The following is a 16,511-nucleotide window of genomic DNA, read 5'->3' on the forward strand; positions in this document are numbered from 1 at the left end:
TTTTAACTAACCAATGAAGGTCATCATCCCCTGCCCTGTCATCTATTTTTTCCATCCATTTGTCAACGTTGACTATTTCAACTTCCAACTGCATCAAGCGGAGGAACAGAGATAAATCACCCAGCCATAACGACTATCTAGGGTGAGAAATTTCAGGTGTTCATGCCCTAATAATATTTGGCACATAATTCTCATGGATTTGGAAGAAGTGATTCCAGGTTCCAATTTATTCTATCACTATGCGATAAAAAATGTGCCCTTTCAACGATCCCGTTTGAATCCATATTTCCCATGATGAGTTTATCATCACTTTTCCACTCCCCAAGGAATACAGTTGATTAGATTGTTACATTGGGCATCCTCCATGGAGAACGCTATGTGCCACTTTACATGGCATTACCAAATTGCAAGCTTGCCTTTTAAAGCCAACCATTTTAGATGTCATTGCCAAAATGCAAAGATTAACTTGAGATGTGGAATCGCCTTTTTTACAAGGAGGGGAACTTTTCTATAATCCTTCTGTATCCTAGGAAACTGGTCCAATTTACTCTAATGATAATAGTAGCACATAATTGAAGCTTCTTTGAATTTCCTTAAAAACTGGTCCAATTTATTCTAATGATAATAGTAGCACATAATTGAAGCTTATTTGAATTTTTAAAATATTAAATCGAGGAATTGCAATAGAAAGTCACCAGTCATTGACATGAGCATTATTTAGATATTTGGTTCATATAATGGTAGTATAATCAGAGGCTCCCTAACAATAAGAGCTTCCATTCTGTGGAGTATATGAGGTGTTTTTCTAGTCTTGAGGAAAAACTACTCAAAGAAAATGATTGCAGTACCGAAATCCTTTCTATGATGATTCCAAGGTTTAGTTTCTTAATCGAGGGAAAATGAATATTTCCATCTCCCCTAACTTCTCCCAGAATGTGTTTTGCTTAGGAATTGAAGCAACAAAAAAGACATCCTACTTTACTCCCATACACCCAAAACAACACATGGGTGTGCATCCTTATACTTGAGATTGGTCATTTGATATGTTCTTCAGGTTGATAATAGGTCAATGCCTCGTTCCGTAATATTCTTAATGTTGAGATGTACGTGATCATTTCTTTATAACATTCAAGGTTTTCATAGATGCTCACTTAGTATCACACATAACTGATTAGGTGAACTCTTCATAGATGGCTGTTTAGTATCACTCGTAGATGGTTTTCATAGAGAAACTTATCCCGCAATACTTTTTCTTGGCCAAAGAAGAATCGCTAAGTATTAGGCCTTGTACTGAAAAATGAAAATGAGCATAGTACATTGTAAAATGAAATAAGAGAGGTAACATCTGACCCTAGGCTAACTTGGGCAATCTTTAAAACCTTTGATCTGCAATATGTATAAATTGTATTAGCATCTAGACTAATGTATTACAGCATAATAAATTTACACCACGCACTCATGCTGCTACCAATTGTAAGATATATAAAGGACAAATAATTCCAATTGAACTCTCCAGGATGATCCATACATAGATCTTGCAATAGTATTGGGAGCTTAACAGAATTGAAGAGATGTTAGAACTTTAAAAGCATGACAACTGCTGTACAGCTTGGAGAGAAGTCAAGCATAATATCCTTAGATTTTCGGGTCATTGGATGGGGACAAGAAAACTTCGTGCTTAAGAGCATGAGGAGAAACATGGCTAGAAGTCTGGACCAGTGAGGTAGCACCAAATTTCTTAATTAAGCACCGAAATAGTGGAAGAAAGAAAAAATACAGACCTCCAAGAAGTGGAGGGGCTATGATGGCCCATCCCAAGAGCTGCGAAACAAATAACAAAATATATTAATAGAGAAAAAACAATAGCCATATCACAAGTCATAGAAAAGCACACGATGGTTACAATGGCACTTTGAATTGAAGAGAAATCTTGCACACAAAGAAGAAAAATTTTAACGCCTACAGCATGGAGAAGTCCAAAAATGATAGCATGGGTAGCTCGCCCAGTGATAGCCAGCCACAAAGCATTAGGTGTCAGCACAAAGTGTTCCCCACCAACCACGCCCTCCCCAAGGCGTATAAGTGGAACAACTAATCTAGCAAAAGGTAGAAAGAAAACATACAACAACGTCATAATCTTGGGATGCAAACAAAGAAAACTAATAATCTCTATGATTCAATACTCTCAATTAGTAGATAGCCTTAAGGCCACTTGCATACCCAAGCTGCAATGGAGTAGCAATAAGATTGGCAAGCATAAGGGTGGGTACATGACAATTAGATCTAAGCAACGTGGCCACTATCGCACAGAGTAGGACAGTCACCCCTGCACAAAAGATTAGTCGGGCATTAGTCAAAACTGAAAACAAAATTCAATTAAAGCCCAGATAATCAACTCAGTTGAAAATTGTGAACTGATTGAAACTATAAAGAATTTATTATGTACATTGATTGCAAATATAAATCATTATCTATTTCAGCTTTTCATAATATGTTAGACAGAATTCTGGTCCTCTCTGCTGGTTCTTGCTAGGTTCTTGGCAGCTTTAATAAGCTCCATCCTCCTGGTGGCTGCCACAGTGTTTGGGAGGTGTCATTGGTGCATCTGAGGCCTCTTCCACAGGGTAGCATACAATTTTTGCTTCTGGTTCACGTTCTTCTTGCCATCCTTCATCCATTGATGTGTTAGAGTTGGCTTTTCCAATGCATCATTTCCCTATGAGCTAAGTATGGTGAGTTGTAAACTCACATAGGGACTTGCATCTGTCCAGTTGTCATAGTTATCCTTAACCGACACTGGGTCTCCTCCATTGCTATATAATGGAGGTCTTTTATGTACTTTTACGTAAGTTTGTGAGTAATAGAATACTCTTACATGGTATCAGAGCGGGCGATTCCTGCCCTGCTTAATTATTTTTGAGTTTAGTAAATTTTTTATGATCTTGCACAGAGTTTCTGTTTCAGTGAGGTCTCAAAAAAATTTCGAGCTCTACAGATCTGTCTAACAGCTAATGGTTTTGATCTATCAGATCTGTATAGGATTTCTCTGTAATCGTGTGTGCTCAGGTCAGATCAGACACTTGCATCTGTCCAGTTGTCATAGTTATCCTTTACCGACACTGGGTCTCCTTCATTGCTATATAATGGAGGTCTTCTATGTACTTTGAGATAAGTATGTGAGTAATAGAATACTCTTACACGGTATCACAGGGGAGATTCCTTCCCTGCTTAATTATTTTAGAGTTTAGTAAAAATTTTATGATCTTGCATGGAGTTTCTGTTTCAGAGAGGTCTCAAGAAATTTTCGAGCTCTACAGATCTGTCTAACAGCTGATGGTTTTGATCTATCAGATCTGTATGGGATTTCTCTGTAATTGTGTGTGCTCGGGTCAGATCGAAGTTTGATCGGACATGCGATATCTTGATTTTGTGTATAAACATGAGTTTTTCGCTGTGGATCAGTGTATCAGTTATCTGGACTAGCATGGCCGAGATATCCCTTTCGCCCACTTAGTATCTTCAAGAGTAGAATACTCTTACACAATGCACATGGAGCTCACTCCTCAGTGTCTTCAGTCAGTCTTAGAAGCCATGGTTTCCTTCCCACCACTACCCCAGCCAAAGCTTATCATGCTCCAGGGGGACGACCCTTGGGCCCTACCACAGCAGAGCCCTTCTCCAGTTCAGAAGGGAACAGCTCCTGGTTGGGCATCGGTAGATCTCACCCCCCACCCTCTGCTGGTGGCTTCTAGAGAGTTACTCTGTTTGCTACTGAAAGAATTTTGAAACTTTTGCAGCCCACTTTAAGTTTCCTAGATTGGATGCTAAATCTTTTGGTAAGCTTCTCTCTGGCCCCCCCAAGCTTCCACCATTTCTCTGGGGATTTGTTGCTATGTTTTCAACTCAAAAATAGATTTTATTAGAGTCCTTGCCCTCGTTCTGGGAAGATTCTGTCATATGCATCAAATCCAGCATCCAGGTTTCAATCCAGCCGCAAAGGTATTCAACTCCATGCCTCCCTGATAAGGTTACCTAACCTTCGTCTGTTCTTGTGAGATGAATATACTCTCCAAAATGTTGGGAACCACTTTCACAATTTTATCTCAATGGATCTCATCTATGTGAATGGGATGTACTTCTATGCAGGACCATGCGTTGAAACAGTTATTCATTAGTAACAAGCTTCCAGATGAGTTAACAATCCAGTTGGAAAATCTAACTTAGAAGCAAAGCACAGATTATGAAAATATAGCATTTCATTGCAGATAGTGCAAAGCATATGGCCACTTACCTACATTGTGTTCAAGCACCAGAAACTTCAGAGACAAAGGATGAAGTGAATGTGGTATGTTGAAAAAAACAGTAGAGAAGAAATTTCCATAGAAAAAGATGTTTTTGATCACACACAAGAGAATGCTTAAATTGAAGAAAATGAAGACATTCCCGTGGATGAAAACTTGAAGTTCATAATTCAAACAGGTGAGGATTCTCCATATGAAGAAATTCAATCGAAGAAGGAAAATTAAGGCGACGTAAGATCCCAAAAGAATCTTTACAGCAACCATATTTAACTTCTGAAGATTCAGAACTGGATGCCAATGCCACCATTGCAGAACTAGACAATAAGAGACACGCTAAAGAAGAAAAAAGAAAAGAGAGAGAGAGAGACATTCCAGAAACGATTTTGTATCTTTTTAAACTTACATATGGCAGAATTTACCCTGCCATTTTGAAGAAAGTAGGATCTCTCTCCTCAGAATCTTATACTAATAAAAATATTTTTTTAATCCAACAAAAAATAATAGGATTTAGAAAGAAAATCAAGAGTAGCAGGTTCAGCTAGTAAACTTGAGGTAGAATAAAGCATTTATATTTTGTTACAGTGGCAACATTAAAGTAGCTTGATGGCTTAATGGACTGGTACTCAATGTAAGGCATCCATACTGCAAATGTGTTCTTCTGAAACATAGATAAGATGTATGCCTTGAATCATAAATAGAGCAATGGAAGGAAGCCAGTGTCACTACCAGAAATCTAGAATAAAATAATGGATATAAGGCAATTCTACAGGCGTAATTTCACATATAAATCTTTGGGAAATCTAGAATAAAATGAATATAAAGGAATTCTAATTATACACAAATGGATGGTGAAAATTGTTGCACCAACGATGCTCCTGCATCGGGCTAAAAAGGCTGGTTAGAAGCAAAGCAAAACGCAATACAGAAAAGAGCAACATCTAGCACTGCCATTATCATAATGTAAGCATGAAATTAATGTCAGTTGATAATTCGTTCTATGGAGTGTGTAAAAGGAAGGGTTTACTGTTAAAATTTAAAACATGCTCGACTCAAAGTAATACTTGTCTATCAACCAGTTCCTATATCGGATACACTATCCTGTTCTGGATTCTATAGTTATTCACCGTTACAGAAGTTATCAGTATGATTGGAGAATGAAAAGGTGCCAAAAATATTGCAGTATAGTTTATCAACAAAACATTAAGGCCTAAAGTTAAATGCCATTTGAAGATCAGCATGACTGACAGGGACTATTGGAAAAAAGTAATACACAAGAGGAAACGAATGTATAATTGGTAGAAACTTAAACAATGTCTGTCGGGTCTCATGATACCTTAGAAAGCTTTGGGTCCAAGCAATTAACTGCGACAACTTATAGTTATATTTTTATTGTCCATAAATTTGGAACTCATACGTTTTGAATTCTAGAAATGATATTTCATTAGACTTATTGTTCATGTTCCCAAAATCTTAAACTCTGAAAAGCCACTAAGTTGAAAATAACTTTCCCCCTCAAACGAGGTACTTATGTCAAAACTACATTATGCAATAATTGGAGCTTATAAATCCACAAACCTACCATAGACTGGAAAGACTCCAAAAGTAATCCCTAAAGCAGCCGAAGTAGCCAATTGCTTTGGTCCTAAACCCCTGCCATTCAAATAAATTGAAATCAAACGTCAGAATATAATTAACTCAAGCCTCAAATTAATATATAAGTTCACCTAAGTGATTTTCATATAATTGATCAAATTCCCACAATCTTTATTCATGTCATTCTTAAACTATATTTGGCAGTATGTTGTCAATTGGGGTTATCGTGGGTGGTTAGAGGAAGGAATGGAATCCTCCCCACCCAGGTTCAATTCTCGCAAGTGAGATGACGGATGTTGACAGTAGTGACAGTATACATATATTCCTCATATGGAATATAAAGCGTTGTACCTGTGAAAAAAAAAAATATTTGGCATTATGAGTTATTTTAATATTTGGCATTATGAGTTATTTTCAGAGATAGCAAACGTGCATTTTTGTTACCTATAAGTTATAGATCACTGAAGGGTACAGGCAGAATAGAGGAAACTAAGGTTCCCTCAGGCAGAGAAACTAAGGTTCCCTAGACTTCACATTCGCAATAGGTCACACAGTACACTAAACTCATAAAACACTTGTCAGAGTAAAGAATTCAACAAGAAATAAAGTTTCTCAATCAAGGGATGGGAATTTTTAGCAACAACAAGGCAAAGGGCAGCATATATGCCATGTCAAGAGAACCTATATTTTCAGTTGTAACAAAGTGATTTATGATGATGAAGACAATATAACAGGTGTTTCAAGTCTCTCTTTCTTCATATTAAAAGAGGATTCACAACAAGGAAAAGGACATAATACATGGCATGTCAAGATAACCTGTATTTTTGGTTGTAACAAAGTGATTTGAGAAGATGAAAACAATAGAAAAGGTGTTTCAAGTCTCTTTTTCCTCGTCTCCAAAAAAAATTCGCAACAAGCGCAATTGCAAGAGCCACCCATACTTAAAACCAATATGATTGTCATGAGAGATCCCTCAATCAAACGTATAAAGAAGAAAACAGATACTTAAAGTTCAAACAAATTGCACAATCTTCAACCCAACAAAGACACCATAATTTTTCCCTAGAACACTTTAAGCAGAATTACATAGCAAAAACTCTGCCATTAGCCAGAAGCAATCAGTACCATCACAAAGGAAACAACGCACCCATCCAGACACTGAACCATAACTATCGAGGGGCTGCAAAGGAAACAAGAAAAGCATTAACAGGTTTTACGTCCTCTTGATCATACAAACAGTTGAAATCCATGGCCCTCCCTTACTGAAGTCCCAAGTTCCTTGACTGGGCTTCGGGATGCAGTGGATGTATCAATGACAAAGAAATTCTTCAAATAAGGAAAAACCCCCTGACCTGGTTAAGTACAAGGCCACTAGCATGGCTACTACATGTTTTGGTAGAAGTCTAACAACCTTTCAACAGACAACGGATTAGCAACAGATTTTGATTTTGCGCAGGCAAAAGGACTCAAACGTAATTCAATGTTTGTTAGGCGCCCACATCCTCACTGTTGGTTGGAATGTCCAGGCAGTCCTAACAAATCACTCATGAAATTTTCGATCAACAGAGTCAATCCATTCACGATCTCACTCACAGCAGCCAGTACTGGGGCAGGGATCAGATGTTAAGGTGCACACAAAAAGATCAATCTACATAATTTTTCTAAATTTGAGCTTATTAAACTCAGGACTTAAACCTCTCCGCACTTATCAGGTGCAAAGTACCACAAGTTCCACAAAAACTCTGAAGTGAAACTTCAGAGAGTATCCGAAGTAAAACTTCAGAGAGTATCCGAAGCGCATTGTACATCCCATTCATTCAAAGGGACAGCTATGCATGATGACTATTTCACTAATAACAATACTTAAAGGGCATACATGTCTGAAAAGTTACCGTGTTGATTACTGTGGTTATCTATTTTAGTATTTAATGGATGGCAGATAATCAACAGAAACCGCTATCTGGTGACAAGAAAAATTCAATAAGGCAAACTGATAATACCAATTTGGGTAGTCCAGAAATAAGCCAGAATTGCTTGTACAGTGAGTTGAAGGCATATATGTTATAAGGAGTCCACAAGATTAACAGTTGGGTATTCATTAAAAGATGGCAACTTACCTCCTCAATATAACAAGAAAAGGATCCACAATTTTCCTACGCCCCCACCGAATAACCAGCCAAGAAGACTGGTTATCGGAGGGCACAAGAACCTCGATCTCCTCCGTCACATCCACAGCTGTAATATCTTCATCTCCCCTCTTCACAATCTTATCTTCCCTTCCTTTACCAAATGTCTCCAGCAGAGGCTCTGTCGGCATTCTTGTTAACTCTGAATTCAATCGAGTTTTTCAGAATCCAAATGCCACACTGCCATAGCCTTGCAAGCTGTGTATATTTAGAAAAACAAGGATAACATTTTATTTTACCTGTTTACAGTCCAGCCATTCATGTCCAGAGCTCTTGCTATCAATCTTTTTCCTGTTGTTTGATATAGGTAAGTTGGCTTCATTTGAACTTGCTTGCACCGTTTGGCAAACAAGCCCGGCATGAATGGGTATGCTGATGTGGGGAATTTTAACGCAGCTGCTGGTCCCTAGGGTTTCGATTGAACTTTGACCAACTGTTGTAATTTACTATAGCACATTGGCTTCTCCATATGAATTGTGTTACACGTCCCTCCTTTCTATGCATACCGACGCAACTACCACCGGCTTCCTCTCCTTCAAACAAAAGCCTCCACATGGGACTTCAATGGCCTCCACATGCTATGGCTGGGCTGCAATTTTCTAAGCATGACTATGCGCTGGCCACTGTACTGCAAGCTATGTGGTTGATAATTTAAATCCCAATAATTTTTTGTTTCTTCATTAAATCGAGTGTGACGTTGTATATTATAAAAATATTTAAATTTTAGTAGATCATGGTTTTTGTATATGCATACACAATCTGTTACCACAAAGGAAAGGAGCATGATTGAGCGTGAGAGCAATCTCAATCAGTATACAAAACTTTCCCGAATTATAAAGAAAATAGTATATAAAACAAGTTCAATTTAAAAGAGTTGATAAAATAAGGGTGGTATATTTTAATTAGTATTTGCTATCTAGTAAAAAAAAATATATATTCCATTACAAAAATTAAATAAGTCATATCATGTTGTTAAAATGTCATTACCAAAAATTAAGAAATATATTTAACTAGTATTATTTATATTAACTTATATACCATTTAATATATATGTTTATTTTTTATACATATTTATGTGTTTTATTATACAGTTTGAGTGGGCCTAATAGTTAAGAGCATGTGTTTCCTCCTAAGAGGTCACTAGTTCAAAATCAGAGAAGGGTAGAGTATGTATGCCTTCGTAGACTTAGCATTCAAATCGTTGCGTGGAGGTGGGTCCCTTGTCCCACAAACAAGGGGGTCTCATACACCAATTTGGTGTGTGGAGGTGGGTCCCTTGTCCCACAAACAAGGGGATCTCATGCACCAGGTTTATGGCTTGGTTGTGACCTTAAAATGGATATTATTATTATTATTATTATTATTATTAAAATTAAAATATATTTTTAATATAATAATAGGTAAAATATGGAGGAAAAATTATAATTTATGAAAATAGAAATAATAGAAAATATCAAAAATCAAAAATCAAAATAAAAAGAAATAAAACAAAAAATTAATAAGTCACATTAATGCTTTTGTTTACAATTTTCACCAACTTTGAAAATTTAGATTTGAACCCACTGCCAAAAGCACAATATGTGCCTCTATCACTTAAGCTCAATTCTTTCAACCTTTTACGAAATAATAACTCTTACATTATTAAACACCCAATATTTTAAATTGAAATTAATGTAAATTAATGAATCTAAAATTATTTTTATCTAGGATTTATTAAGTGTCATGGGGCTTGAAGTGTAAATCTCTTTTATAATGTAAAACTTGAAGGGAAATTTGTGTTTGGAAAGATTTAATACTTGGTGACAACATTTTGTAGGTGGCAAATTATTCTTCTATCTAACATTAGAGCTAACCCCGATGGACTCTCAATCTAGTTAAGAAGAGAAAAAAATTATTAAATTAAATTTTAGAATGTTATTTTCATATATATCTCTTTGTCTTAACTAGTGTTAAAAAAATGAACAATGTTAAGATAAGAACTAATTCTGGTGAGATAATGAAAGGGGTGGGTCAATTCTCAAAATACCATGGGATGAAAAAGTTTTTTACCTTTGTCATACTAAAATAATAAAAGATGAAAAGTATTTTCTCATATTTTGTGCATCTTACACTCACATTCCATCATATTTTCAAAATATTTATCACACTACCAACCTACTTCACCTTTTAAGTCAACAAAACCATATTGATTTTGAAACAATTTTCACACTTTTCAAACATAAAAATAAAGTGTTAAAAAAAATTGAATAATCTCTTATCTTCTCAAAGTCCAATAAACTATATAAATCTTAATAAACATTAATTATCACCATCCTATATTCAATAAACTATATAAATCTTAATAAACATTAATTATCACCATCCTATATTGAAAACATAAAATTTACAATTTCAAAACATATATTTATCTCTAATAAATATTTATTCTTTATTTTTTTAAATCAATATTTTTCCATTTTAAAACCATGATGAGTTTTTAAGAAAAATTATTAGAAATAGTGAACATGAAAACTAAAATAATATATTGAAAAATTAATAATATTTTTTTAATTGTAAATTTAAATATATAAAAATTTTAACTTTCCTTCTATAACATGATTGATATAATATTATAAAATTGTTAAAAATTAAAATACATAACTAATAAAATTAGACATACGCAAAAAAAACACTATACACTTTGAAAACTATATCAGTTAATTAATTAGATGAATCTTCTTAATAATGAAGTACGATGAATTAGATTATTGTTCTTTGTAACGGTGCAAATTATCTCACTTGATTAATTAGAATAATAATGAATTTGAATACCTTTAAAAATTGTGTAACGTTTCCTTGAGAAGAGAGAAAATTATAACGTTAAGTGACATCTTTAGATTTTGAAAACCTTTAAACGTTTCCTTGAAAAGAGAAAAAATTATAACGTAAAGTGACATCATTAGAAGATCTAAGACGTAACGTTCACAATGGAGTAAAGGTGGGGCACAACGACAAATTAGATATTCCACAAGTCATATATAGCTTCACGTTATGCTGAAAACTTTGAAATGACATGACAATGATGTTAAACGCCATTACTCAAACAAAAATTGTTACTCCTTGAGATATTTAAGTGAAAGACAAAATATGTAAGCAAAGATGCACAGAAAAAGTAAAGTAAATTAAAAGTTAAAAAGTTAACAATTTATGAATGTCTAGTAGGGCACATGATCATCATATAATCATCAATTTGTTCATTTAAATAAATTTATGAGAATTTTAAATGTTTAAGTATTTGATTAAGATTATGTTGAGCATGTCTTATGAATTTAAAAAATTGTATTTTTATGGGAATCGGAAACTCAATAAATAGTAAGCAAAGTTTTTTTTTTTTGGGTAGAAATCATATAGGCTTATGTGTTTCAAACCAACAAGTGTGGTTCATCATCAAGACCATATAGCAAAGGTTTAAAATTTTAGTTTTTAATTTTAAAATAAAATCTTAAAATATGTAGAATAATAATGATATGGCTATATTAGTAATTATTATCCTTGTTGCAGGCAGGTGGTAATATATTTGATTTATGCGTTGATGTTTAATTAGTTTGACAGTTGATAAAAAATTAAACAATATTTCACAAAATTAACATTAGATTATTTTATTTTATTTTTGTTTATTGATAATTTAATCTATTTATATGTATTTTTTTGTTAGAGCTTTATTGTGTCATCATTGTATTTTGCGCTATCCTGCACTATCCCATGGTGATGTACAACAATCGTCCTCAATTCATTCTTTTGAGGCATGGGTGTCTCAGTTAATCATACTGGCAAATTTCAAAAGCAAGATGTCAAAAGATTGTTTGTTCAAGCCGCCACGAGAACAGAGAGAAAGATCACATGCAACATTCTTACCAACGATAAATACTTTGTTTCATATGTTCATAATCCTGCTCAAACTTTGAGGATAATATAATCATGTCCTAAAAGATTCTACCCTCATAGTGTTCCCAGGTCACATATTTTTTAGCTCTCACTCGCTCTTCTTATTATTAGTATTATGTTTTTTCGTATCACATTAGGAGGCTCCCCTTCTACATCTTTTGCATCTTTTACATGTGGGAGATATGAAGGATAATGTAATCAATAAGACATTTTATATATAAGGTAATTCTCTTCTACATCTTTTGCATGTGGGAGATATGAAAAATAATGTAATCAATAAGGCATTTTATATATAAGGTAATCAAGATGCCACTAGATTTCCATATATAAATATATGGATTCAAGATGTTAGCACATTTCCATATATGTGCTTAGATAGTTTTCTCTTCGTTCATAGATAAATGTCTAAATTATAGCTTAAATAAAATTATATTCATCTATTTTATTTTTATTTTTAACTAATAAAAATTCCTAAATGTCTAGGTTAGTTTCTTATATGTTCCTAACTATCTAGGTTAGTTTCTTGTTTCTTATATATTTGATTTATGTATCTTAATGCAAGTCTATGTAATTCTTCATACAGTCTCAATAAATAGTATTGGTGTACTACGTATTTTTTCATGCAAATAAATAAATAATATTGAAAGAGTTTTAAATTCAAGTAAGGTAGAATTCGTAAATTGTAAAGCACTAATTTATAAAGAGTAGGTAATAAACTAGCCATATTACTTGCCAGAAAATCACTACGACATGAACAAACAAGATAAGTAAGTGGTCTTAGTTCAGTACATCTCGAAATCGTTGTAGTGCAGGTTACATAAATGAGGAGCCATAGTTTATATGAGTGTTTTATACCTTTCCCACCTACTGTCCACCTAGCTCCACCTAGCTATTTCAACGAGTTTGACTGAAGTCAAATGTAGTGTACACTTAGAATTGCATAACAAATTAATGAAAATTTTATAGATGATATGTAATAATGAGTTAAAGTAGGGGTTATTTGGTTTTCAAGTAATTTATAATGGTTGTGGACATACATCTTTTTTTTTACAATTTTCTTTTGTATTAATTAATAAAAACTTTATACAAAGTTATTCATATTTTTTAATGGTAAAAATACTCATTATAAATATGAATATTTTAAAGATTATTATTATAATAATAATAATTATTATTATTATTATTATTATTAAATAACTATTATCAATTAATATATTTAATAATAAATTATTTTAATTTTTATGAATATTATTTATCACTTTTAAAAAAATTATTTGTTTAGTTATTTTTATGTTAATTTTTTTATTTAACTTTCTCATATTTATAATTGATTTTTTTAATATAATTGCTTCTTCTGGCAATAAAGTTGTTAAAAAAGCCCCAAGGGTTAGCTCAATTGGTCAAGTCGGGGCCTCGCCAATGGGAGGTCACAGGGTCGAAACCCGAAAGCTCTTGGGGTTAGGTCTGTGGTGACCGAGGGGTGGACCCCCTTCGGGTGGGGTCCACCCAGATTTCTCGAACCTGGAGTAGCGGATCAACTGACCAGGGTCCGTGAACCAGCTGGAAAAAAAAAAAAAAAAAAGTTGTTAATCTCTCTAGTTTTTCTTTTGACCCCTTGGTCTTTAGTCTTTTAGAGAAGGGTTTGAATTTTTCCCTTGCTCCTAGAAAGATTTTGGTCGACGATATCATCTGTGACATCGAATATGGTATTAGAGACTTACTAGAAGTCACTAAGGATATCATCAGACAAGACTGTGTGGTTGTCCTTAGAAAGGCAAAGCCCCCCAAGAACAACATCAATAAGCTTGAAATTGACGCTCTCAAGTCCTTAAACAATAATAATGATATTGTTGTTCTCAAAGCCGACAAGGGTGGTGCTATAGTTATTATTGATAAAGAGGATTACAAGAGTAAGATGTTGGATCATCTCTTGAATAGCGGGAGCTACAGGACACTTAGTAAGGACCCCTTGAAGAAGATTTCCAAAAGTGTGGATCTTGCTATAAATACCAGTAGCTCAGTCAACTCATTCAGTCATAAGCCCATTGAGAGTAGCCCTCTTACCCCTAGAATCTATGGACTTCCTAAGATCCATAAGGAAGGGGCTCCTTTGAGACCCGTTGTCAACACGATAGGATGGCCAACTTATCTTCTTGCTAAATATTTAGCAATGAAGTTTAAGCCCCTTGTAGGTAATACATATTCTTTTGTCAAGGACTCTTCCTCATTTGTCAATGAGTTGAAGGATTTCAGGCTTGATCCGATGAAAAGATTGTGAGTTTCGATGTGGTCACCTTCTACACTAATATCCCTATCATCGATGCCATCGAGGTCATCAAGCGTATTACAAATCCTGATACTGCTAAGTTAGTTGATATATGTCTTACCTCTACTTTCTTTTCCTTCGATTGGGAATTCTATGAACAAACTTGTGGTTTCGTCATGGGTTCCGCTCTCTCCCCTGTGGTGTTAATCTATTCATGGAGGATTTTGAATCAAGGGCCTTGGCCTCTTCTTGTCTTCTGCCTAGGATGTGGAAGAGGTTTGTGGATGACACTTGTGTCATTTGGTCCCATGGCAAGGAAGAGTTGGACCTTTTTTTCCTTCAACTTAATAACCAGTCTAATTCCATAAAGCTCACCATGGAATTTGAAAGTAATAATAGTTTTCCCTTCCTTGACGTCCTCCTCTCAAGGAATGAAGATGGATATTTTTTTCATCGAGTCTTTCAGAAGAAAACTCACACAGAGCAATATCTTTATGCTAATTCTCATCATTTCCTGACTCAAAAGCTTGGTGTTCTCAATACTTTAGCGACTAGAGCTTTAAGTGTTTCTAATGATAACCATCTCAATGAGGAGAAAGCACGCCTCCTAAGTGTTTTCTTTAATAATGGGTATAGTAGACACCACTGTACTAAGGCTTTCCTAAAAGCTAAAAAAGGTCTTAAGGCTAAGAAAGAAACCAAGGATCATTTTTTTGGGGTTCATCTCCTTTTTATCCAAGGAACTACGGACAAGATTGCGAGGATCCTAAAGAAGCATAAGGTTCCTTCAACCTTTAGGCCTCTAAATACCATCTGAAGCTCCCTAAGATCCGTTAAACACCCTATGGACCCCAAAAGTATGAAAGATGTTTATGTTATCCCTTGCTCTTATGGGACTCCCTACATTGGTGAGAGTGGTCGCTCGATTAATCAAAGGATTCGTGAGCATGCAGTTGACATCAAGCATGGAAGGACTCACTCCTCTGCTTTGGCAGAACATGCAGAAGAATCTAGGCATCACATCTGCATTGAGGAAGCCCATGTCATTGCCAAAGTTAGTCATTTCCACAATCGTAAATTCATGGAGTCCTTGGAAATCGACAAAAGGCCCGATAATTTAAATAGAGACGATGGTTGGAATATTAGCATAAGTTGGGTCCCTGTCCTGTCCTCCTAGTTTGTTTATGTTTGTGGATTATTTTGTCTTTTAGGGTTTGACATTTCTATTTATAAAAAAAATTGTCTCTATATAGTATTTTCATTTAATGTTAATATTCTTTTGGTCCGTTTTCTCACCTTAAAAAAAAAATGCCCTTCTTTTTCATTGCTTTGTTTTAATTTTAGTCTCATTTAATTATTATTTTTGTTATAGGATCTTGACTTATTAATGAGGTCTTGACTCATATATATATATATATATATATACTCTGTTCCTTGTTTTTGGTTGACTTGGATTATTTGTTTGTTATTAATATTTACGCTTTTTTATTTTTCCATATATATATATATATATAAATTCTTAAACTAGCCGTTATATTAGTCATTATAGGAATATTATTTGATCTTAATAATCATTATTAAAATATTATTTTTCATAAACTAGTCATTATAAAAATAATAATAATAATAATAATTTTACCTTGCCTTTTGATTTCTTTGTTTTAATTTTAGTCTCCTTTAATTATTGTTTTTGTTATAGGATCTTGAATCATTAATCAGGTCTTGACTCCTATTTATTTATTTGCTTATTTATTTTATTTTGTTTTTTATTTATTTTTTACTATGTTTTTTGTATTTCGTTGACTTGGATTGTTTGTTTCTTATTAATGTTTACATTTTTCGATCTTTCTTTATTATTATTATTATTATTATTATTATTAAACTAGACGTTATATTAGTCGTTAAAGGAATATTATTTGATCTTACTAATCATTATTAAAATATTAAGTTTCATAAACTAGTCATTATATGATCTTTTGGTCTCTACATCGCCCTCTATTTAAACTTGTGTCATGATGTGCATCTTCATTTGTTCGTGATGATGAACCACACTAGCTGGTTTGAAACGCGCCGGAATTTTTTCTCCTATATGATTTCTATCGAAAGGACTCTTTTTAAACTTTTTTTTAATGAGATAAATATTATCAATTATTATATTTAATAATAAATTATTTTAATTTTTCTGAATGTTATTTATCACTTTTAAAATTTTATTTGTTTAATTATTTTTATTTCAAAAAT

General features: G+C 33.8%; 1 protein-coding gene across 2 annotated transcripts; it reads right to left on the reverse strand.

Annotated features, from left to right (window-relative positions):
* Positions 1-1,462: 1,462 nt before the first annotated feature.
* On the reverse strand, positions 1,463-8,647 carry LOC149221215 (uncharacterized). 2 transcript variants are annotated; one of them, XM_089385051.1, is made up of 6 exons: positions 8,320-8,630; positions 8,012-8,222; positions 5,881-5,951; positions 2,221-2,326; positions 1,964-2,096; positions 1,463-1,821 (listed from the first exon to the last, which is right to left on the reverse strand). In XM_089385051.1, the coding sequence occupies exons 2-6, from the start codon at positions 8,209-8,211 to the stop codon at positions 1,636-1,638; spliced, it is 696 nt and encodes a 231-aa protein (XP_089241177.1). In that variant the 5' UTR covers positions 8,212-8,222; positions 8,320-8,630; the 3' UTR covers positions 1,463-1,635. The 2 variants fall into 2 exon arrangements, with proteins under 2 accessions (XP_089241177.1, XP_089241178.1); XM_089385052.1 differs by lacking the exon at positions 8,012-8,222 and having other exon boundaries at positions 8,320-8,647.
* Between the last annotated feature and the right edge of the window lie 7,864 nt (positions 8,648-16,511).

The sequence above is a fragment of the Pinus tabuliformis genome, chromosome Q (genome assembly GCF_031772625.1).
Source record: "Pinus tabuliformis cultivar Carrire ecotype Pingquan chromosome Q, CPIR1, whole genome shotgun sequence".
NCBI classification, from domain to species: Eukaryota; Viridiplantae; Streptophyta; class Pinopsida; order Pinales; family Pinaceae; genus Pinus; species Pinus tabuliformis.